The following is a 24,608-nucleotide window of genomic DNA, read 5'->3' on the forward strand; positions in this document are numbered from 1 at the left end:
TTAACACCTGACATTTCATTATGGGCTGGTGCTCCTCCTCGACCCCTGCTGCCCTTCTCTCTCATCCCTCCTCCCTCAGGTCTCCTCTCTCCTCTCTCCCATACAGCCCCTACTCTCCTCTCGCCTCATATCCTCCCCTCAGCCGGTCCTCTCCTCTCCTTCTCGTACCCCCTTAGCCTCCCCTCTCAGCCCCACTTCTCCCCTCTTCCCTCTCCGTCTATCCCTCCCTCTCTGCCTACCCCTAGCCCTCTCTCCACCTACCTCCTACCTCCCTACCTTCTCCGCCTACCCCCTAGCCTCTCTACCCTCACCCCCTAGACCTCCCTCCCTCTCCGCCTACCCCTACTACCCCCCGTGCTATCTCCGCCTACCCCTCTAGCCCCCTTCCCTCTCCGCCCTCCCTTCCTAGCTCCCTCTCCCTCCCCCGCCCCCACCTTCTCTTTCCGCCTACCGAACCCCTCCCCTCCCCTCCCCTCCCCTGCTCTCCTAGCCTCCTACCAGCCCCTTTCCCTCTCAGCCCCCCCTCTCCCTTTCTCTCCTCTCTCCTCTACACCCTCTCTTTGCCCCTTCCTGTTCCACCTCTCCTCTCATTGCCCCTCCTAGCTTCTTCTTCCCTCTCCCTGCCCTTCACAGGCTCTCCCCAACTCACAAAAAGGGTCGGACGGAGCTCATTGTATTTGAGTCGGCCTCACCGCACTGATCGACAAATGGATCCCATTCAATCAATCAATGTTCGCTTCCACCGACCACGAAAACTATTATTTTTTCAACAGACGATTTGCAGCAGCTCAAGGAAGACATTGAGGTTGAGTATTCCACTTCTCTTTTCGCACGTATGCATGGGTCCCATCCTTCCAGATTACAAGCAAGGGACTGGATGCTGTCAGCGTTACTTGGAAATCTTGCAAGTTACTTTCGCTTGCTAGGACAAGGCTTCTTCTAGGTGGTCTTTGACTCTCCGGATTCAGCTGCCTACAGTGCTCAAGGCCAGTCCCTTGGCACTTAGATCTCGAAGAATATTCTTGATGCCCTTTTCTTTGGGCTTTGATCCTGTGGGGAAGAGGATAGTCGGTTCACTTCTCTTTTCATCAAATTCCCTGGCCTCCCACAAGTATACCACCAAGTCCTTGCCTCTATTGGAGCCATCTTCGGTTTGGTCACAAAAAGATATTCTCTTTTCATCAGGTTCCCTGGCCTCCCATAGGTATACCATGGACTCCTTCCCTCTATTGGAGCCGTGTTCGGTTTGGTTCAATAGACATACTTTTTCTTCAGAAACCCAAACTGGATGTCAGAGATTGTGCTAAGTCTAGCAAGTTACTTTCAGGACACACATATTGGTCGCCTGCTCTCGGTATTAGGGGAGGTACTTGCATTTCTGTTTCTTCCGCTATGCTCCCCTTAGTGGTGGACACGGGGTTATTATTCCCTCTAGAGCTCAGTGAATTATTTTATTGATTGGGGGATGTAAGGTTGGCTTGCTAGACCTATACGCCCCAAACGTTAGAGGGGACCCCGTCCTTCTATGGAAGGAACTGCTCTCTTAGTCCTCTATTGCAGATTCTTGGATTATTGAAGGAGATTTCAACATGGTTGAGATGCCTTCAAATAAAAAAGGGGGCAGAGAAGGTGGGATTCACTCTTTGGAGAGAGCAGCATGAAATGCCTTCCTATTTCAGTTCGGTGGCAGAGATGCTTGGTAAGATGATGCTTTTCACACTCAACCACAGTCACTCTTGTTTTTTGTGATTCATTCAATAAGAGTTTCTACTAGGCTAATGTTATCATCTTTAATGGTCCTTATTTTCTTATGAGACTCTAATGTCCTTTTTAAAAATTTACCTAAAAATACAAAATGCCCAATCTGAGCCATTCTAAAAAACCTTCGCGAGTTGCCTTGAAGATGCAAGAAAAGAATCTAAAACTAAATTGCACACTCCTCTCCTAGTGTCCAAAGTAGGAGACCAAAAGGTATGACCAGATAGCCGTTTGCTTGAATTTGCACAATCTGTAATATCCAGCTTGAGTTCTTGGATAAAGAGAATGTCAAAAAGTCCTGTGATACCTAGATGAAGCCTATTACAATTCAGCTGCCTTCGGCAGCAATGAGGTCCACTAAAAGGCCCGAAGATTCTAGCTAACAATCCTCATGGGTGGGAAGAAGTAGAGTGGTGGAAACATCTCCCTCTTGCGTAGAAGATCTCCTATAGTGGAGAGGAGCGAACCCACAGGGGAAAGAACCCCCACATCTGTGCAATAGGACACTCTATCAATAGGAAAAGTAGGAACCACATCACGAAAGGTAGAGGCACAAACTCTACCTCTCCAAAATCAATCAAAGGAGAGAAATGGTTCCTCTGAACCAAGCTCCCCATCGGAGTCCGTACGATCCCTACTTGCAAGAGAGCTGAAAAGGCAAGACCCACATCCTTCCCTCGATCAATCAAGGGTTTCTAGAGAGTTGGGGTTGCTCGGACAGAAGGCTAGAATCTGAAATAGAATCTAAAGGAACATCCTCACTAGCCTCAATTAAAACTGTGTTAGGAGCATCATTGGCCACACCCTAAACTGGTCATCATTGCCCATCCCAAACTGCGATATCACATACCACAACTAGATCTGATCTGGGACAAGAGAAGGGGCCTCCTGATCTGTAGGTGGTGGAGAATTAGCTCTAACTACAACCCAACGTGGGGCAGCAGGTGTAGCACACATAGCGGGTGCTAGACGTACAAAAGGTGCCGATGGAACACTCTGATGAGGGCAAGGATGGGCACCACTATAATACTTCTTGGGTCTTTGCTTCTTCTTTGGGCAATCTGTAGGGAAATGCCCAAAGGTCCTACGTATGCAACATTGATTTTGTTTGCCTGCAATCTCGAACCTCTGCCAAAAAGGAGAGTCATTAGGACATTGGAGCATACTGTAGTATCGAAGATATTAGGGTTAGCTCTCAGAGCCCCATCCAATCCAACAGGGAGGAGGGGGTGCAAGGGGGAGCAGGAGCAGTTTCAGGCCTTCTTGAGGAGTTGCATGCTAAAAATGGAGTAGTATCTCAGCTGTTAGTCCTTTGAGGTCATCTTCAATCGTGATATCCTTCTTTATAAAGGAAAACCATCTTGCTCCCTATGTATTTATATTGTAATAAAAATTAAATGGTTCTAGGATTCCGGAAGCTGTGAGCAGAAAAATGTTTCCAAAACCATGCTTGCATTAAAGAAACAAATGATCAACTGAGAAACCTGCTCTCTCTCAATAAATTTTCAGCCGCTTTTAAACTTTCTGTTGGGATCTTCACTTTTCCTTCCTTGCAGATATTTTCCCAAGTTGCATCTTCATCAAAGTTGAGGTATATCTCAACCATCATGAACACTGCAGGTTTACCCCACTCGCTGTCTGATCTACAACAGTTGAGATTCTGCAAAAAGGATGTATTTCCATAACAAAGTCACAATAAAAGTTTGAAATTGTTGCTGGCTATTCAAAAAATAACATTTAATTATGTGGTCAACGTGGTTTTACTATTCGAGACAGTCCACAATTTAGACCTATTCCCAATCAATATCAAATAAGATTCAAATCATCATTAAGGTTTTCCTATTTTAGATTTATGTATAAATGATGATCGGGACTGTTTATTAGTTTAGATTTTGACAAGAGAACATAAAAACATCTCTGCAACATTATTATATGGAAGGGAAATTTTGTTTTAAAATTCAGCACACAAAAAATGACTACGTACTTTAAGGGCTACAGCAGGTCTATTTGAATAGCGTGCTGCCAAACCCTTGCAAAAGTAGAGCCCCCCGTGCATTTGTGGCGACATTTGTGCACTCTCAAGTTTCTGGAGATATACTGATGCTTCATTGAGTCTTCCGGTCCTTCGACAAATTTGAATAAGCTGGAGATATAATCAAGACAAAAGGAAACAGAATATTTGAGTCACATAATGAACTAATTCTATGACACATCTGTCATCCAGTGACACAAGAAATGCTGACTATACTTCTAGTTTAATAGGATCACAGTAGGCATCAATGGCGATCTCAAGATGAAATAATAATTTTCACCACTAACAAAAAAATGATATCATCTTAGAGGGCCAGAGGGGAATGTTTGCCTTTGTGTTTCGGTAAGACAACTCAATCAGCATATCTATGCCTAAGTTATTGTAAAGGCATCCTGTCAAGGGTATTTTTCTCAGAAAATTATATTGCACTATTACTTTCCACGATAGTCTTTTAAAAATATGTTTTGCTAAAAGTGGGAAAACAATACATAAGCAAGCTTCCTTGGAACATGCAGCTGCACCCTGTTCCCCATCGTGCTCACTCCCTCCCTAGTCACCTTGCTGAGCTGCCTTCCCTCTCAGCCCACACTCAGCCCCTCAGCCTCCTCACCTCCCTCCCTGCCTCACCCACTCCAGAACCTGCTCAACAAGATGCTCCAAATCGCGACTTTCTGCTCTAGGTTCAACCTGCTCCAAAAGAAACTTTCTGCTCCAGGTTCAACCTGCTCCAAATTGCAAATCTGCTCAAGGACGTGCGCCTACAATCTGCCCCAAATCGCCTGCTAATCTAGGCCAGGAAAGCTGACTTTCAATTCACACAGCTCTACTGTATTTCCACCTGGGGATAGCTGCAAGCATCAGCTGCAAAACGGGTCACCTGCTGCTCCAAGACCTGCGCCACTCAAAGAACTCAAATTTGTGCCTGGAAGAGCTCCATTTTTGCTGCCATCAGCAGCTGCAAAAGCCCCTTCTTAGCCCCTCCCTCTGCCCCGTCCCTCCCCTTCTTGCAGCCCCTCCCTCCACCTTTCACAGTCCTTCCTCCCCTTAAGTTGTCCTTTAGGATTTCCAGCTCGACCCTCTCCCTTCAACCATCTCCAAATGATGGATGGATTCTTCAACAATTTGAGTCTGCCTTCCACCCTTGATTGATGAATGGCCAACCATCCAGTCAATCCTCGTCCACTTCTACCAGCTGTGAGAACATGTACTTTTTCAAAAGACAAGTTGCTGCAACTGCAAAAGGATGTGGAGTTTAGAGCGTGACCACCCTCTTCACACACATCCATGGGTCCAACCTTAGCTAGGGGTTGGATGCTTGTGGCCTTACCTTAGGACCTGACCCCACACGTCATTGATATTCGACTTTTGGGATGAGTTTTCTTTAAGGTAGCTTTGACACTCCTGGAGCTGCTGGCACAGTGCTCAAGACTAGTCTCCTAGTGCTTGGTTCCATGATTTTCCTCAAGAGCTGGTCTCCTGGATTCAACCCAATAGAGGAGGACAGGCAGACAACCTCTCTAATCGTCAGATTTCTAGTTGTGCCTCAGGTGTACCATCAGCTCCTTGCCATGATCAAAGCTTAGTCATTGAGATCCACTGCCCCCCCCCCCCCTCCATAGTTTATCCTCTTCAGTAGGAGAGGCAATCAAATCAGATGGGGTTCCTAGAGTTTGGGTTATCGTTCTGAACCTAACATTTTCAATGACCACATCATGATCTAGCGACCTAATCGTTCTCTTTCAGCAGAGAGCGAAGATCGCTTGTAGGCGGGACAAATGTCGGATTTGTTGGACCTTTGGGCATTTTTGTAGAGATTGCCCAAAGAAGAAGAAGAGCCCAAGAAAGCTTCTGGTGTGGCCTCTTATCCTCGACAGTGTGTTCTTGTGGCACCGCCATTTTGTCTGGCACCCACTGCATGTCTTGCACCTGCTACCCTGCGCTGGGTAGCGGTTTAGAGTTGCTGCGCCCTCACCCCCTGCAGATTAGGAAGGGCCTTCTGTTACCCTGAACCTTGCCCCCATCGCAACTAGTATTATTCCGGTTCTATTCATGACAATTGATCCTCTGGACCCTTCTCAAGTTGCAGCCAGCATCGCCCCAAGCTTAGCCTTAGATGTGGCCACATATGTTTCTCCCCCAAATCCTCTTCCAAGCACTACTCTTCCATCCGAGCAGCCCCATTCCTCTTCACCTCTTTAGTCTCCCTTCATTGATTGAGGAAAGTATGTGGCTTTTGCTTCTTCACCTTTTTGAGACCAGCGATCTTACGCACTCTAGCACTAGGCCTGTTTTAGAGAACTCTTTCTCTCCCTTGGCACTTTTTGATGTGGAAGAGTTTGTGCCCTCTAGATATGGTGACGTTGTTATTGGTATTCCTATTGACAAGGCGTCACCTTCTAGATGGGGTGGGGGCCCTTTCCCCTATAGATTTCCCTCCCCTCCTTCCCCTACATTACTCCTAGAGATCGTCCCCTCAAGAGGGATCTGTTTCCGTTACGAGGTAGGGAAAGGTGTTCCAGCCTACTTCCTCTTGTCGATGAGGATTCTTAGCTGAAATATTGAGGGCCTCGGTCATGTACCACATCGCCATGCCGAAGGCATCTATTCATAGTCAGCTTCATCCAGGTGTCATTAGATGCTCTATCGGTCTTTTATCCAAGAACACACTGGATGCCAGAGATTGTGCAAAGTCGGATAAATTTCTTTCAAGTCATACCTTTTGGTCACTTGCTTGGGCACTACGGTAGGAACATGCATTTAAGATTCTTTTCTCCCCCTTGTGGTTCGACATGGTATCATCACATCTTCTAGAGTGTAGTGGATTATTCTTTTGATTAGGGGATGTAAGGTTGGTCTTCTCAACCCTTATGCCCGGAACAATAAAGAGAAACGTATCCTTCTCTAGAAGGAACTTCTCTCTTGGGACCCCATTGTAGATTCACGGATTATTGAAGGTGACTTCAACATGGATCATTGGAGATTCACAGAACATAGGAGGTGGCTTCAACATGGCAGTTGCCTTTAGATAAAAAGGGGGGGAGAGAAGGTGACATTCACTCGTCAGAGAAAGCAACTTGGGATGCCTTCCTTTTTAAGTTTAGTGGTAGAGATACTTGGACACAAGACACCTTTCACTCTTTGCCTCATTCACTCCTGTTCTCATGGTTGAACAGGAGCACGCAAATGCCCGTCCATGTGCAGATAGATAAAATTTACGTTAATAATTGGGCACTAGACAGAGGCAACTCAATATGCATTGCACTGGGGAATTCTCTTGGATCATTTTCCGGTGATAATGGTGGTTTATGAGCCTCACTTAAAACGCCTCAGCCTGTACTAGGATTCCAGATGCCTTGTATGTAGAGGAGGGCCTCATGGAGAATGGTTTGAAAATTTTGGTATCTCACTTGCAGGGTGGAGTGGCATCTCCCTCTTATGTGGCACTTTGGTATTAGTGATTATAATCATACTCTTGCCAGTACCGTAAGAGCTGAGATTCTCAAACAAGAGATTAGTCTTAGACCAAAGTTAAAGCCCTGCAAAGGAAGAGCGAAAATCACCAATGGGTGCTTGGATTCAAGAGTGCCTTGTTGCGGCAATGGCTCATTAGCAAAAATTGCTAGATCAAAGAGCAAAGTATGCCTTTCATGCACAAGAGTCCTTTTGGGTACAGACGGGGGTTGGAGTGTCCAAACAATTCTTCTCTACTCTTTGCCAGAGACATGGTAGAGAGAGGGTTTTCAGCTTATTGACTCAAAGAGGGTTTCACAGTCAGGTCCTGATGCCGCCTTACGCATAGCTATAGATTTTTATGCCTCCCACCTTTCAGTAACTTCGGACACACCTGCAAGAGATGATGCCAGATAAAGAGTTTAGCAAGGCATTCCAGCATTGGTGAAACCATGCGTAAGAGCCTCACTTGATGCAATGATACACAAATGGGCTTCGTGCATGGCCAAAGCATCTTTGAGAATATCCTCTCATTTTGGGAGGCTTCACACTCGACAGTGGGGAGTGTCGGTCAGAGAATTTAATGCCCATTGTCAATAGGAAAGTGTATACAAAATAGTTTAACACTCCTGCATTTCGCCCAAAGAATATGGATAGCAAAGAGAAAGAATCGCACATTGAGTGATGGCAGAAGATGTATGTTATACGATGAGAATGATTTTTAAAGGAAGAGGCAATCAACATAGCTACAGATGTAATTAATTATCTCAAGACAAAGAATCATTGGAATGCCTCGTCAGGAGAGATCTAGCCTAGTTGCAAACCCAACATTGGTACTTCCAGATCTTAGTACTTCCAGATCTTAGGCTTTAAATCTTTTGGTCATGTGTTCGATGAGCAAACCAGAAACTAAAGTGTTGAATGCGTTTTTGTATGATATTTTTAAGGATATGAGCCGTATGATCGGTGCTTAGCAGTGTGAAATTTGACGAGGATAGTCTTTTAAACCCAACCACGTTTCTTGTTTCAAATTGGTCTTTGCATTTAACGAGGTCTAGTAATGATACAACAGATTCACAACAAGATGTCTCAACACTTGAAGTTGCTACGAGTGATGTTGCATCTGAACCTGGTTCAACCCCGACAAATAGACAGGTAAAAGCCATGAGTCATGTACAGAGTAGTGTGTTCATCCTCTGGAAGAAGTGTCAGCTCAGTAGACCATCAACTAAGACCCAACTCCCAATGCACATTCCTCTGGAAGAGGATGGTTGTGAAGGCCCCCCAAATGGCTACCAAAGTGTGTACCATGTATGTCTAGATACTACTAGCCAATGTGTGTGCGGGCTGGACTTGGGAACCATCCAAAGCCATTGTACATCTTGATCTCCAAAGAGGCCACGCTGATATGCTCGCCAAAATCTCCCACAAAGTATCCATAGATGCATGCGTAGGTCTAGGAACATCGTCCATAGAACATGACTCAACCAAATGTTGTCGAATCGAAAGAGCCAAAGAAGAGTCATGTCTCTCGTAGAACACATGAGACCCCAAAAGAGAGAGCCATGCTACGCATAAGGGTGCTTAATAGTCTAGCAAATTTCCTTCCAAAGGATCATCGCCTTTCTGCAGTCCAATAGGCAATGCTAAATAGACTCATCAGTAGAGGCAAGGAGAACATGTAGAATTTACCCCGAGCCTTGACCTCCACTATTTCACTGCAATCCCTCCGTGAATAGAGAACCAAAAGAAAAAAGTGTTTTTTGAGTTCTTGAGGGATTTCCAGAGTCTCTTTCAAAATTATTTATGCAGATCGATAGAAATTTGAAAATTCTCCCAATGAGGAGCTCCACTGGCCTTCTAGCCTCTAAAGTTGAGCTGGAGTCTACTGGCATTACTAAGCGTGTATCAAAAGAAGGGGAGGCTTTTCTCTCAGTGCCCTGCATTAATCCCTTCCCACTCCCCAACAAATACTTTATGGGGATACCAAGAGCTCCTCATCTTGTCTAAGAGGAAGCCTTAGCCCAATAATGTCCACCTGGGATCTCAAAATCCTGCTCATTGCTTCGGCCACAAATAAATACAAGGAAGGGGTAAGAGGGCATCCCTGACGAACTGACCTAGAAATCTGAAACCTCTCTTCACATTATCCTCGAATAAGCACCTCGCTAGGAGCTGATCTGTTAAAGGAGAAAACCTCTCTAATCCATGCATCTGAGAATCCAAAGAGTGCAAGTGTACCTTCCAAAAAACTCAAATCTACTCTGTCATATGTCTTTTCAAAATCCAAGAGTAGAATGACAAGGCACTAGCCACTCTGCATAGCCCAATTTGAAACTTCCCAAAAGAGGAAATATTATAAAAAATGCTTTTGCCATGGGATTTGAGTTCTCTTATGTTTTTTAAAATAAAGAACGGGCTTCTATTTAAGTTTGCTAGGTAAAAAAGAAAAATTAACAAAAGAAAGGACTTCTATTACATATGAAAGAGACACCACGAGCACGCTCATGGTAGAAGTACGTCATGTGGAGTATGAGAAAACAAACACCCTAGCAAGGGAAATAACGTTCTCATCTAAGAGAGCTAGAGAAAATGCAAGGTTGAGGCTGACAATGCCACCTCAACCTTGTAGAGGACTCCGAGAAAAACAGAGAGCCACTCAGTTCCCTAACGAAAATAGTCCTCATGGCAAAAGCTGCCCGGGAAGATCCCCGTATGCACTCAAGGTCTGTACAATATTTGTCCATATATTGGCCAAAGTGTATGAAGGGTGCACCTGGGAGCCATCCAAATCCTCTGTATATCTCGCTCTCCAAATGTGCCATGCTGAAATGCTTGCCACAATCTCCTAATAAGCGGTCACTGATGCGTGTGTAGGTTTGTAAGCAGAGCGGGGAACATCATCCAAAGAGCATGACTCAATTAACTATCATCAAACTAAGAGAGACCAAGAAGAGTCACGCCTCTCATAAAACACCTGAGACAATTCAAGAGAGAAAGCCAAGCCACTGAGCCCCAAGTCATAAGAAGGGAGTAGAGACAAAAGTGCTCAGAAGACTAGTCATCCCCTTCCAAATGGTCCTTGCCTATCTGCAGTCCCATAAATAATGATGAATAGAAACATTCTATGGATTGGACTAGATGGTTTGGCAGACACTAGAGCCAAAGTGGCATGGGAGACCTTGGGGTCTCAATATCATAGATCCAAACTTGTGACGTAGGGCCTTATAATGCAAGGTTGTGGTCAGGGGTCTTCGGATAGGACAAGAACCTTGAAAGGATTTTTTTTCTTTGAGGGAGTGGAGCGGGTCCTCATTCTTCTCGGAAGCCCCCACATGGTTGAGGTTGCACTATCAGCCTCAACCTTGGTTATTTTCTAGCTCTTTCACAAGAGCTTGATTTTGCCCTATTTGGGTTTCTTTTCTCGTGCCTCGCATGATGGACTTCTCCCTTGAGCTTTGCTCTCAGTGTTTCATTCTGGCTTAATGGAAGTCTCTCTTTTTTTCCCTTTTTCCTTTTTCTTTTTTTTGGGGGGGAGGGGGGGGGGGTGATGCACTTGTGTAAGCTAAAACTTAGAGAGCGATTAAGAGATTTTGTTTCCTTGGTTGCATAGCTCTGGCCAAAGCAACTTAGAAAGCCTAGGCAACAAATAACGAGGCCAAGACGGAGTGATGCCTCCATCAATACCAAGCATGGGTAGAGAAAAGGACATGATGTTTCTAAGCTTGCAAAAAATACTCTCAACATCCTTGAGATTCTCTATAGTCACCATGGAGTCATTCCCAAATCCCTCTAAGAGGATGAATGAGGTCCCACTAAATGACTATTAGAGGCTTAGATTAGAAATGAGATCATTCTCTAAAACACGCATGTAGCCTTTTGTATGTGCATCCACTTACCTCCCAATAGTATCGACACCGTGAGATAATGAGGACATGGTGCAAGCTGATTAGATGGGTGATCATCCACGTGCCATGTATGATCCTCTGGGAGATCTTCTCAATGAAGAGAGTTCCTCTTTGGAGAGACGGGGTATGGACAATATAAAGGAATCTTGTGTTGGCATAGGGATTTCATAACCCCTGCCAAGTGGAGTAACCCAAGAGGAGCTCCCAAAATGTTAAGGCTTTCCTCAGTCTACTTGCAACAAATTCAAAAAAGTGATTCAATAAGCTCTCTTGTGATAATTCAATCTACTTCAAAAATGGCATTGAAAATACGTAAAGAAGCCAGTGAAGAGGAGATGACGGGTGCCAATATAAATGAGGAATATGAATTGGTGACCAATCTATGTCATTTAAGCAAAGGAAACTGGTGGCTCATTGGTGGCAGACTGTTTTCACCTAGTCCGCTCTCTTGGATCCTATCACACCTATGTTAGTGGTTTAACCCCCCACATAATTATCATTTCCACAATGGATCAGTGGCTCTCTCATCTATAATTATAGACCAACGACCCAATGAAGGCTCTCCGTGTTCACAACCCAAACGTGCTGAAGACGAAGAGCAGCTATGTGTGACATGATAGTTGATCAATTGCAGCAAACATTGGGAGAGACCACTAACTCCACTAGGAAGGGAAACCACAAAATCCATGATAGCTTCAGAAATCATGAAGTCTTGATTTGAGAGATATCACAATTCACAACACTACAGTCCTCAAGATTATGGATTGGAATAAAAGAAAAACAAACCTTAAAGAAATGGCCAGGTGCATGTTGAATCACGAAAAAATCAAAGACGTTTTGAAAAGCTGCAATCATAGAGCAAATGTCACCAATAGCTGCTCCAATAAAGGCATTGGTGAGTCAGACCTGTTTTGAGTCATAGCATAATTACAAGCCACAGGTTGGTCGATTAGGAATTTCGGGCTCTATTACATATGCTTTAGTTTCTCCATAGCCGTGAGCAAAGTGAGATGAGAAGAGAGTGAAAAAAGCATTTTCATGGGACATAACACCAACAGAAGAGCTACACAACCACCAAAAAGATATCAGCAAAGATATTGTGTTCCCAAGAGAGTGATAGCATGAAGCTGTGAGAAAACGCGAAGCAAGAGCAAGAGTGAGCAAAATGGAGAGAGTGAGCTGAACGTAGTTCACTCCCCAAAGTGTACTAAACTGAAGTGAAGTATAATGAAAGAGATGAGGGTTTTGTCTAAGTGACAAAACCCTATCTAATCATTAAATGTTGTTAGAGATTAGACTGTGGTCAGGGGGAAAAACCTCTAAGAAGGAAAAGCGCCCCTAACCCACTTATTACATTACATTGGCCACTGCCTAGAATATAATAATAATTCTAACACCCCCGCAGTGCCCATGTGGTGTACAAGATAGTGATCAATCGCCAAAAGGAGATAAGTTTAGGGAATTGCGAAATGCCTTAAACTTCTCACGTGGAAGTGCTTTGGTGAAGATGTTTGCAACATTGTCATGTGTTGACACATAGATCATACTGATCTCCCCTGCATGCAACTTCACTTTGACATAACGATGATGAACCTCAATGTGCTTCGTGCGAGCATGAAACACATGATTCTTTGCCACTGCTATAGCACTCTGACTATCAGTGAGAATTGGAGAATGACCCTCCAATAAGAGATGAAAATCAGTAAACAAACGTCGCAGCCAAACACACTCAACTGTCGCTGTAAAAGCTGCCCTGTACTCAGCTTCACATGAGGAAGTAGCCACTATAGGTTGCTTCTTGCTCAGCCAAGAAATGCAAGCTTTGCCAAAAAAGAAACAATTTACCACTAGTGGACTGCCTGGTATCATAGTCTCCAGCCCAATCTGAATCACTGTAAGCATGCATCTGCAAGTCACCCTCCCTGGGAAACATCAAGCCAAAAGACTTTGTGCCTTAAAAATATCTGAAGATGTGTTTTATAACCTGCCAATGTGTTATCTTTGGGCTGTGCATATATTTGCTCACCTGAGATACTGCATACTGAATATCGGGCCGTGTATTGCACAAGTAGATGAGGCATCCAACAGCCTGGCTGTAAAGTGTGACATCCACTGATTCACCTGCATCATACATAGTAAGCTTCAGCCTTGGCTCCATGGGAGTGGCAATAGGCTTACAATCATGCATGTTGAACCTATCCAAGAGCTTCTGCACATACTTGGATTGAGACATAGCGATGCCACGCTTGTCTTGTATAAACTGGATCCCCAAATAAAAATTTAACATGCCCAAATCTGTCATGTCAAATTCAGCTTTCAACTCAGCTTTGAAATTTGCAATTATATCCTCATTTGACCCTGTGAGCAGCATGTCATCTACATAAAGAATGATGACCAAAATATCCCCCCCATCCTTCTTGATGTAGAGGGTGCTTTCTGTGGGACTATTATGTAGCCCCTTACTTGCCACAAATGCATCTATCTTGGCATACCATGCATGTGGGGCTTGTTTCAGCCCATATAAAGCTTTGTTAAGCTTGCAAACCTGAAGTGCATTGCCAGAAAGTTCAAATCCAGGAGGTGGTTTGACAATAATCTCTTCCTGCAAATTCCCATTAAGGAAAGCTGTTTTCTGTCCAACTGAAGGACATTCCAAACAAAATTTGCAGCCGTTGCAATAACTGACCGTATGGTGGTCATCCGGGATGTAGGAGCAAAAGTCTCCTCATAATCTATGCCCTTCTTCTGTGCATAGCCTTTGGCAACCAGCCTTGCCTTGTACCTCTCAATAGACCCATTTGGCTTTCTTTTTACCTTGAAAATCTATTCGGTACCAATGGCATGTTTACCTGGTGGCAAATCCACAACATCCCAAGTCTGATTTTTTTCTATGGACTGCAACTCATTGTGCATAGCATACATGCATCCAATGTACATTATCCTTTGCTTCTTCAAAAGAGTCAGGCTCCTCTTCATCAAGAAGAATCCTTGCATAAGCTGTCTCAACTGAAAGAGCCCCCCCTGCGTGCCTTACTGCACTACGAGTCCTGCCAGGCAATGGGGCCTCAAGCCTACTCTCCCTGAGAGTCTATCGCAACCAATTCCGGACTGTTTTGGCTGCGTGTATCTTTTGAATCTCTTGCTTGACAACTTCATCCACACCTTGTGGAGGTACAAAATCAGCCTGTGGCTGAATCGGGGCATGTGGACCATGAGGAGGTTGCTGGAAATTCTGATTTTCAGCATAAACCTCAGTAGGGGGACCAAATGCTATAGGAAGCATCCCCTCGAGAACATAATCTGAAGAAGCTAGAATCTGAAATTCAGCATCTGTATGTGCTGAATTTTCAGAGAATATAACATCACTACTAACAAAAATCTTGCGTGAAGTAGGATTGTACAGATGATAGCCTTTGCTTTGTGAACTATACCCCACAAAAATGCATTTAAGTGCCTTATCTGACAACTTGTGTCGAAACTCCACAAGCACGTGGGCATATGCAGCACATCCAAAAACTCTGAAATGGTTTACTGAAGGCTTTCTCCCATGCCATGCCTCATAGGGAGTGATTGTCTTAAAAGCCTTTGTGGGAGCTCGATTCAAAATATAATTGGCACACATGAGGCCTTCAAGCCAAAACCTGTGAGGCAACTTCTTACTGGTAAGCATGCATCTATCCATCTCCATAAGAGTGCGATTTTTTTCGCTCAGCTTTGTCATTTTGTTGAGGTGTAAGCCTCACTTTAAGCTGATGCGTGATGCCTTTCTCCTTCAAGAATGCCTCAAAATCATGAGACATATACTCCCCCCCTCGATTTGTGTGAAGTGTTTGCACCTTGAGTCCTGTCTCATTCTCAACCATAGCCACAAAGTGTTTGAAATGCATAAACACTTCTGATTTTGCCTTTAAGACCATAGACCCAAGTGTAGTTGGCGAAGTCATCTATGAATGTAACATAATAAAGATAACCCCCAAAAGCAGGTGTCCTCATGGGACTGCAAACATCACTTTGAATAAGTTGTAATTTGCGTGTAGCTTTCACTGCACCATCCTTCTTGAAAGAAAATCCATGCATCTTGCCAAGAATGCAACCCTCACATGCATGAGGAGGAGGTGACTCTAAAGGAGGCAATGCATCAACCATATCATGCCTCTAAAGTGTCATTAAGCTGCCATAGCTCATGTGCCCATACCTGGCATGCCATAACTTTGCATTCTGCATCGCAGCAGTGGGAGTGCTCACTGATAATGCAAGATCGGATCTTTTTTCATATAAATCAAGCGGGGGGGAAAGGGGAGGCCGGGGGAGGGGGAAGGGGAGGGAAGGGGCGGGGGACGAGGAGGGGGCGAGGGGGCAGTGGGAGAGGGAGGGTCGGGAAGAAAGGGGGCGGGGGAGGGAGGGGGTGGGGGGGCAGCGGGTGGGGGAGAGGGGGCGGGGGAGGGGGAGGGGGTGGGGGAGGGAGGGCAGCGGGAAGGGAGAGGGAGGGCGAGGAGGGAGAGAGAGGGGGCGGGAGGGCTGGCAGGGGGGGAGAGGTAGAGCGGGGAGGAGGAAGGGAGGGAGGAAGGAGAGGGGGCTGGCGAAGGAGAGGGAGAGGAGGAGAAGCAAGGGGAGGGAGAGGGCGGGCAGCGAGGGTGAGGGGGAGGGAGAGAGAGGGAGAGGGGGTTGGCTGAGAGAGGGGGGGGGGGGGGGGGCAGCAGCTCACGGTGAGAGGAGCAGCTCTGACAGACTGAAGAATTGACCACAATACAGAAAGAAAATCCACACACTGCCCCTTTGACTCCAATCTAAATATACCCTTAGTCTGCCATGGCAGGGTCCACCCGCAACCTATCCTTGAAATGCATGAGCAAGCCTTTGAAGAAAGTGCCCAAGCTGTCCATACAGCAGCAACAGCATTAATGACATCTGTACAGCCAGCAGTAGAATCTTGTACAGCAGCAAATAAACGTCCGTACAGCAGCCTTTAGTATCCGCACAGCAGCAGCATTAATGACGTCCGTACAGCTAAAAATTTGACCTCGAAAGGTGTGCAGTCAGCTGTGCAATCCATCCATACAAGCAACCTAGGGATGCGTGCCTCTCCCGTACAGCCAGCAAAAAGGATTCCGTACAGCCCACCTTGGATTCTGTGCAACAGCCCGTACAATCAGTAATTAAGGCTTCCGTACAGCCGTACGGAAGCCTTGGAGAATGAGACTTAGAGAGAGAGAGAGAGAGAGAGAGAGAGAGGACCTCGGGATGCATGAAATGAGCAAGAAGATCAACCTTCAAAGAAGAATCCGTACCTTAGCTTTAGGAGGAGAGGAAGAGGGTAGGTGTGCATGAGGGGCTGCCACGTGGCCCCTCATTAATGCTTTAACCCCACAAAACCAATGGAACATTGGTTTGCCCCCATAATAAAGTTCTAACCCTTCTAACCAATGAAACATTGGTTTCCTAGGGCCCAACTTTATGACCCCTCTAAACCTTGCCTTGCCCCTAGCAAGTAGGCCTAGTGTGTGCACCTAGGGAGTTCTGGGAAGTGTCGCTTCCCTGGGCTAGTCCCCCTAAGCCAAAGTTAGTCACGGTTCATAAATTCACGTCCCCGTGACACACACACACACACACATACACATAGAACCCATAAAAAATGGTGCCCTCACATCCCTTTGATGGACCTATATTTAGTGGGCTGCAATGCAATGAAAATCTGAATTGGATATAGGAGCAAAATCCTCCTCATAGTCAATACCCTTGTTTTGTGTATACAAGCAATTTCTTTGGAATTTTCAGAATTTTATCTTGCATATATGTGCGTGTGTGTGTGCACATGTGAAGATGCTAAAGTAAGTTTGGCTTTGATATCGCAAGTATGCTAACTTTGTTAGTATAATAGAATAATATTAATAAAGAAATAAGCTTGTGTCAATATATCTAAAATAATATGAAACCAAATGCAACTTTTTTTTATGTACATTTTTTTAAAATTAAAATAAGTAAACAACTCTTTACAAAGTAACATGTAGCAGTCAGTGCTACTATGTTAAGAAATAACCAAACTTACAAGCTCATGTTTTACGGTATGTAAAGAACACTCTCAGTGGAAAGCTTGAATTGTGTATTGAAGGAAACTAAAGCTGCAAGACATTAGGCTACCACTCTAATGGAAACAAAGGAATAAAGCCCTCCACAAGAACATGCATGTTGACAAGGAATCTTCCTTCAATCCTCTGGTCGAATAGTTCTAATTTCAAGAATTGTGTGTTGTCTTCCAGTAATTCTATGAAAGGTCGAGGTAAGTCTAAAACTCTATTGACCCATGTGTTCTTTAGTGCGACATCCATAGTTCCACCATCTAAGCTTGTAATCAGTGCCTTCACCTATGGAATCTTTTCCAAAATCGTGATCCGATCACATGTCAAGCATCAAGATATAGTGTTCTTCTTCAAGATCTTTCCCTCTTCACAAAATGAGCACACAAGCTCATACAATGTTGAGTTTAGGCCCATAACAGTCAGAACGCCGCTTATCTATTAATATAACATAGCAAGTGTTAACTATCAGTATATTATACTTTGTTCTACGACATTATGTACTGATGTAGACAAGTTAAATGTTACTTGATTTCCGTAGCCGATCTGCTGAATATGTCGGTGAAACACTCAAGCTAATTTTGCAAATATTGACGGAACTCATGCAGGTGCCATGATAGTCAGTGTCTTTCACAAACTATGTACTTGTCTAGTATAGAAAGAATTTAGAAGAAAAAACTTCCATTATAACTTTGGCTTGCTTAAAAGATTTTAACATGACATGCAGGAGTTGTGCAAACAATTGTTGATACTAATGAATCTTCAAAATCGAAGTTGACTACAGTTATAAAGAAGCTAAAGCGTAAGAAAAGAGGAGAGAAGATTGTAATGAAACCCTTGGTACTATGAAAATGCTAGAGCTTTAGGATTTTCTGAGTTTATAAGCACACACATGCATCTATATAGTCAAGAGTAGTCTATACACAGATAAGGCTTTCTTTACGTAGTTGTTAAGAACAATATGGTATGAATGTATCTTTGATAATTTGTATAAACAAATGCTTTTATTTTGTATTGAATTATTTGTAGTAGATAGAATTAAAAAATATGAGGTTTAATCAGATATTGTGAATTCATAATGTACAAAGTATTTAATATGCCAACTACATTAGGTTTGAGATGTGTAGTTTTTGAATTAGGGCAAGATACTAAAGTTATAACAAATGTGAATATTTCAGATTCAAGTAGGTACTACACTAAGGACGATGCAGTAGTCCCTCTCGAGTCTGATGGGGAATCATCAAATTTTGATGTTGTGGCCATCGACAAGAGCTCTGTGAAAAGAATATATGATGAGGTAGATTATAGAGAAGATAAACGAGCCAAGTTAGAATCTCCAAAAGAGGAAAGACCTTACCACACTTTAACTATAGAAGAGTATTCAGATGATTTAAGCGTCAAAAGTGAGTATTCGCCTAATGAGAGGGCTTTACTCATTCATGAAGTGGATTTATCTGTTAAGAATGGAATATTCGAAGGTAGAGTATTGAATAAGTATGGCACATGGGCCTTACAAAATGTTAATTACTCCAAGACTTTAAAACTAGATTTAACTGATAGAGAAGGCGGCGGGTGTATTACACTCACTATAGGCGAGGTTTATTATGCCGACTTTGTCAAGACGCTGAATATAGGAGATTGCATTAAGATTACAAACTTCTCAGTTTGTAATAAAAATACTCGGAACGATGGGGGGACATCTGATTACACTTTGGTATTTGATGCTTCGACTAGAGTCGAACATTCTGAAACGTTTGCAATTTTGAATTGCCCCAATATATGTTCCGACTACTAGTATCTGCAAGTACAAAGAAGATTGTAAAGAGATAATGAACAAAGGACAAGGGAACTACTTGCCACTAGCTACAGTCGCAGTGACGGTGATTAAGCTTGGAAGCTGCATGCATCAGATGGATGAACTAATCGTCGACGACGGTGAAAATGCATAAGACCTTATCATAGTAACTTGTCATTACAATTCTTTAGATCATTAATCACAGTGAGTTTTTACTTCCAGCTGAGAAAATTTTGACACACGTTACCATTGCAGCTGACTTTTTGGAACAATCGACGCTTGGATTATGTCAAGATTGTGGATAGGTTTAAGGCAGTGGGTTTCTACCATTTTGTTCTGAGAAACGTAGGCACGAAGAAAAATAGCCAACCAATCGCGCTAAACATGCTTGATCTGACTATCATGGCACCTTCACGAGCTCCTTCGATCTCATGTGACCAGATTACAAATCTGGAAAAAATCCCCGAAGTGAAGGCAATCATTACAAGCTTAGATGGTGCAACTGTGGAGGTTATATTGAAGGGCACATGGGTCGATAAAGTTTTAGATTTGCCTTGACCTTTCATAGAGTTAATGGAAGACAACACACAATTCCTAAAATCAGAATTATTCGACCAGAGAATCGAAGGAAGATTCTTGGTCAATATGCACGGTTTGGTTGCAGGGTTCATCCCTCTAAGGTGTGATGGTGCTTGACGAGTTTATCAGTTCAGTTTCCTTATAGCAGAGTGGTAGCCTAATGTTTTCTAGCTTCAATTTCTTTTGTTACATAGTTCAAGATTTTCATCGAGTGTTTTTTACCTACTGTAGAACATAAGCTTGTAAGCTTCATTATTTCATAGCATAGTAGCATTCGGTGCTACATGTTACTTTGTTAAAAACTCTTTCTTTATTTTTTTTAAATTAAAAACCTGTACATAAACAAAACTTGTGTTTACTTTCGAATTTGTTTTTTATTCAAGCAAAGTTCATTTAGTAAATAATCTATTTTGAGAACTTAGAAGTAGATGTGTGCATACTTTAAATATGATTATGTTATTTAAATAAAGATAATGTATTTGTAATATTAAATTCACTCTTACTTTAGTTTATTTGCAAGATATTATTCATAATGAATATTTCTTTTCAGCTTCTCAAGAAATCTGACTTAGGAGTTTCTAGTTCTTATCAAATTAGTAAACATATTATTATCTTTACTGGAAAATTTGAAGCAACACTATTACTTGTAATCATACAAAAGAAGTATAATTTTATCCTACACATCATTTAGCACACACGTACCACAAATATCATTTTAAATATAACGACAAGAAGTCTTCTAATTAATAGAAACTCTTCATAGAAGCTAACTAAATACATTTTCCATAACAAATTAATGATATCAAACAAACACTTACTTTACTTTAGTTGCAAGATATCATTTCAAATACATTGTTATTTCTACTTAAATAATGCTATTTATTTGTTAATACTTGTTATTAGTTTCAAACCAGCACTACTCAATCTACTCGTTAAACTAAAATAAGCTTTCTTTTCGCAGTACCACTATTATAGAATATCTATATATTCACTAGTATTCCAAATCCAATGAAATATTTCTTTTTTTCGTATATTGAAAGATAGTCTGTAAAACTACAAATCAACAACTGATGCAACAGCCCTACCATTTACAAAAAATATAATACCTTTTACGATATTCTCCGCTTTGAAATACACCTCTCAAGTAATAGTTATATTTATGACCGCATTTGTGCTTTCAAAAAGAGATTCTCACTTGTGTAATAATTTATTCTCAACATTAAATATAATTATCAAACTATGATAATAAAAGAATGTCGACATCTCTCGATAGTTAATCTTTACCTCTTACAAATACACTCTTCTAGCAATCTTTAAGTAAACACACTCATAGTATAATTAAACCAATGAACATTACAAGTACAGACTGTTCTAAACAAATGAACATCGACTCAGAGTTCCTCAAGCTATATCCACAAAATAAGTGTATTTTTCTATGTATATCTTACATGCTAAAATTCCATATCACACCTGAAGCATTAAGAAAAGCCATGTACATGCAATTCATAGAACTTTCAAACCAATCTGAATTTAAGACAACAAAATGGGGTCAACCATTCTTCGAATCTACGCTCTTTCAGCAGCTATACCCGGAAATCAAAAGCATTACCCAGTACACTAAAGGATTGCTACATAATAATTGTTACTATTGTATTGAAGAGTTGTTCTTACAACATGCTTTCTTTCGCACATTCGGTTTTCAATTTGAAATACATCATTCACAGAACCAAATTAACGCTAGTAGTTCGAAAATAACAGAACCTACACAGAAGCCGCAAAAACTACAGCTTCTCCTGGTAAGCCCAAAAAAGGTAATTTTCCCATATACGATAGAAACAACACCACCAAAGTATACTCGTTGGACCAAAGACATGGGTTGTATATTAGAAAACATGATTAGTCTAAACACACTCACTTCTACCACTGATGCGATGGACATCTTAAAAGCAAAATTTCCTAGAAGAAATTTTGCGTTTATAACAACCAAGACACTGAACATCACAATCAACTACAACATCATAATGAGGTAGCAACAACACTTGTACTAGAACAAACCTCAAACTCACAACTGAAAATGACAACACGAAAACAAAAGCGAGCATGCATAATAGATGAATGCATAACATTACAAAAATACTCAAAAGCATTTGGAACTCCTTCAAAGTTCGTAGAAAAATATATTACCACAATTCGAGACACTCCAAAATACGAATGTTTATCATGTGAGCGTCTACTGTTTAGAAAACAAACAACATACACAAAGGAAATCACACACGCTTGGATAATAACCAAGACACAGCAAAATGTTCCTTTTGAAAAGAATAAACAACGAATTTGCAGAGAATGCAAGACAGCAATAAAACTAAATAGCATGCCAAAGTATTTTGTTCCTCACCAAATAAAGCGAAACACAGAGTTGTTAAATGTAGTAATTCTTAATGACATTGAAGAACGGTTAGTTGCTCCAAGAATAGCATTTACTCAAATAAGAGAACGAACACATGATAGCAAATACGGAAAGCATGGTAGCATTGTAAATGTCATGGCTGATACAAGTAAAATCCATCATATATTACCAAGATTTATTAACAACGAATCATCAATAATACTTGGAATTAAAAAGAAACTACAATATAAAAGCGCATACTTGATTGGGAAAGTTAGGCCAACTATTCTTATGCGAGCATTACATACACTTGTTCAAACACCACTTTACAAATCTAATAACGTTTAAATCAATAAACAGTGGACACAACATTTGCAAGAAATCCTACGCTCACAGTAAAATATAGAAGATGGGAAAAACGAACAACAATCCTACCCAAATGACGTTGATGAAACTTATACAGAGACTCAATAGACCGTTGGGCCTATTTCAAGACAAGAACAGTGAAGAATTAAATTTCCCTACGCTTTTCTTTGGCTCAGAAAGACATATTCGAAATCCTCGACTAACATATCAAAACATCGCAAAATGGGAATTGACACACAAATCCCTGAACTTTTTACAAAATATACCTAACTTATTTTTCAAATCAATTAAGGTTCTCATTAATCAAGTAATGCAATCCATTTGGGTACGGTTGCGCAAAGGTGCACTCTAAATCAAAGTATTGTGCACTAAAGATGTTTCAAATGATACGAACATTGAAGCCATTCTAAAATCCAAAATTTGTTACAGAGACTTTGAAAACCTTCGCACCTCTCTAGACCACAAAGAAAAACTTAGAAAAGATGCATTTGCAATGATGAGGCAATTAGGTTCTCTGTCTTTGTTTATGACATTATCATGTGCCGAAAGAATGTGGGAACCTTTGACAAAATGTTTATATAACATATTCTCAACTAATAACAAGCAAAATATAACACCACAACACATGAACACTGACACAAGAGACTTAATAAGAAATAATCCAACAATCTGTGCAAGGTATTACACTCATAAAATCCAACAATTCCTCCAACTAATAATGAAAGACAATGAAATACTCATAAAAATACATAATTACTTCTTTGTCACAGAATTCCAAAGCAGAGGAAGCCAACATGAACATGGAATCATATGAATAGAAGATGCACCAACATACGGAATTGATGATAATAATGCCATCACATCTTTTGTTGATACCTACAGAGCATGCAACAAAAACCTACTACCACAAAAAATCAAGGACATCCAAACACACATCTACATGCCACAAGAAGAGAACCAACATTTGCAGATTCCATTATCCGAAGCCTCCACTACATGAAACAATGATTCTAACCCCTTTAGACACCAATGATCTCCACATTAACAAAGCAATATACACAGAAATTGCTACACATTTACATTGTATAGATACCGAAATAAATATCACATTCACGGAGTGGATTGGTAATATCGGAATAGACATATCAACATATGTACTAGCATTACGATCACAAATAGGGAAACCAACACTATTCTTGGAAAGACAGCCAAAGGATATTTTCACAAACATTTTTAATCTGAAAATGAGTTTCCTATGGCAATCAAATATGGATATACAACACATCGTGGATCCATATTCAGCCACGACATACAACACATCATATATTACAAAAATGGATGCCACAATAATAAAAAGACTCCAACACACAATTAAAACTTACATACAAGACAATAGTACTGCATATGATAGATTACGAAAAATGGGAAACATATTTTTGCACGCACAACAAATGAGTACACATTTGGCATCTTTCATTACTCTATCTTTACCCTTACATAGAACAACAAGAAGCTTCTACTTTATAAATACAAACAAAGAAGAAAATAGAGCACTCATCCTCTAACGAAAAAGACAACTACAACACCTCCCCAGTGAGTCTACCAACATAACATGTGACACTATCATCAATAAATACACGAAAAGGAAAAACATGGATGACATTTCTCTTGCAACATTTGCAGCAAAATATAATTACGACAATGGCAACATTAAGAAAAGATGCAGACCAAGAATTATAAGATTCGTAAAATTCAACATCGTCAAGGATCCAAAAAATTACTATCGAGAACAAGTACTGTTATACTATCCTTTTAAAGACAATGAAAACCATGAACTATTAATACATGGTTCATGGAAACAAGCCTTCAATTTTGGCCATGACATTATACTATAAAATAAGGCTTTATACACACAAGAAGTTAATGATGATCAAAAAGCAAAAAAAACCAATATCCCACAAATAAATAACTACGACATTGAAAATATTAACAACAATGACTTCAAACAAAATAACTTCCCTACATATGACATTGCATCTGACATTCGGAGTACAGATTAAAAAAAGAAAACCGACAATTTCATTATTCCAGTTAAAAAACAAATCCTGATGCACAATGATGAGTATTTCAAAATGATTTGCTCCTTAAATAACGAACAAAGACAACTGTTCGACGATATTATGATATGCAAAAGGATTCATCTAACAGAAAAAATACATTTATTTCTCACTGGTGGAGCTAGCACAGGCATAACATACCT

At 41.5% G+C, this 24,608-nt stretch overlaps 1 protein-coding gene across 3 annotated transcripts in view; it reads right to left on the minus strand.

Moving 5' to 3' along the window:
- LOC147879854 (uncharacterized) overlaps window positions 1-24,608 on the minus strand; it is a 214,690-nt gene that overhangs the window by 60,638 nt on the left and 129,444 nt on the right. For 2 of the 3 annotated variants that reach the window (XM_087372036.1, XM_087372035.1), the window contains exons 9-10: window positions 3,743-3,901; window positions 3,243-3,418 (exon numbers count right to left, since the gene is read on the minus strand). In XM_087372036.1, coding sequence (XP_087228162.1) covers window positions 3,243-3,418; window positions 3,743-3,901 — 335 coding nt within the window. The remainder of the gene's footprint in view (window positions 1-3,242; window positions 3,419-3,742; window positions 3,902-24,608) is intronic. The other variant, XM_087372037.1, reaches the window with a different exon arrangement.

Source organism: Dipteris shenzhenensis, chromosome 33, assembly GCF_047967505.1.
Source record: "Dipteris shenzhenensis isolate YYH24624 ecotype China chromosome 33, Dip_SZ_1.0, whole genome shotgun sequence".
In the NCBI taxonomy this organism is placed as follows: Eukaryota; Viridiplantae; Streptophyta; class Polypodiopsida; order Gleicheniales; family Dipteridaceae; genus Dipteris; species Dipteris shenzhenensis.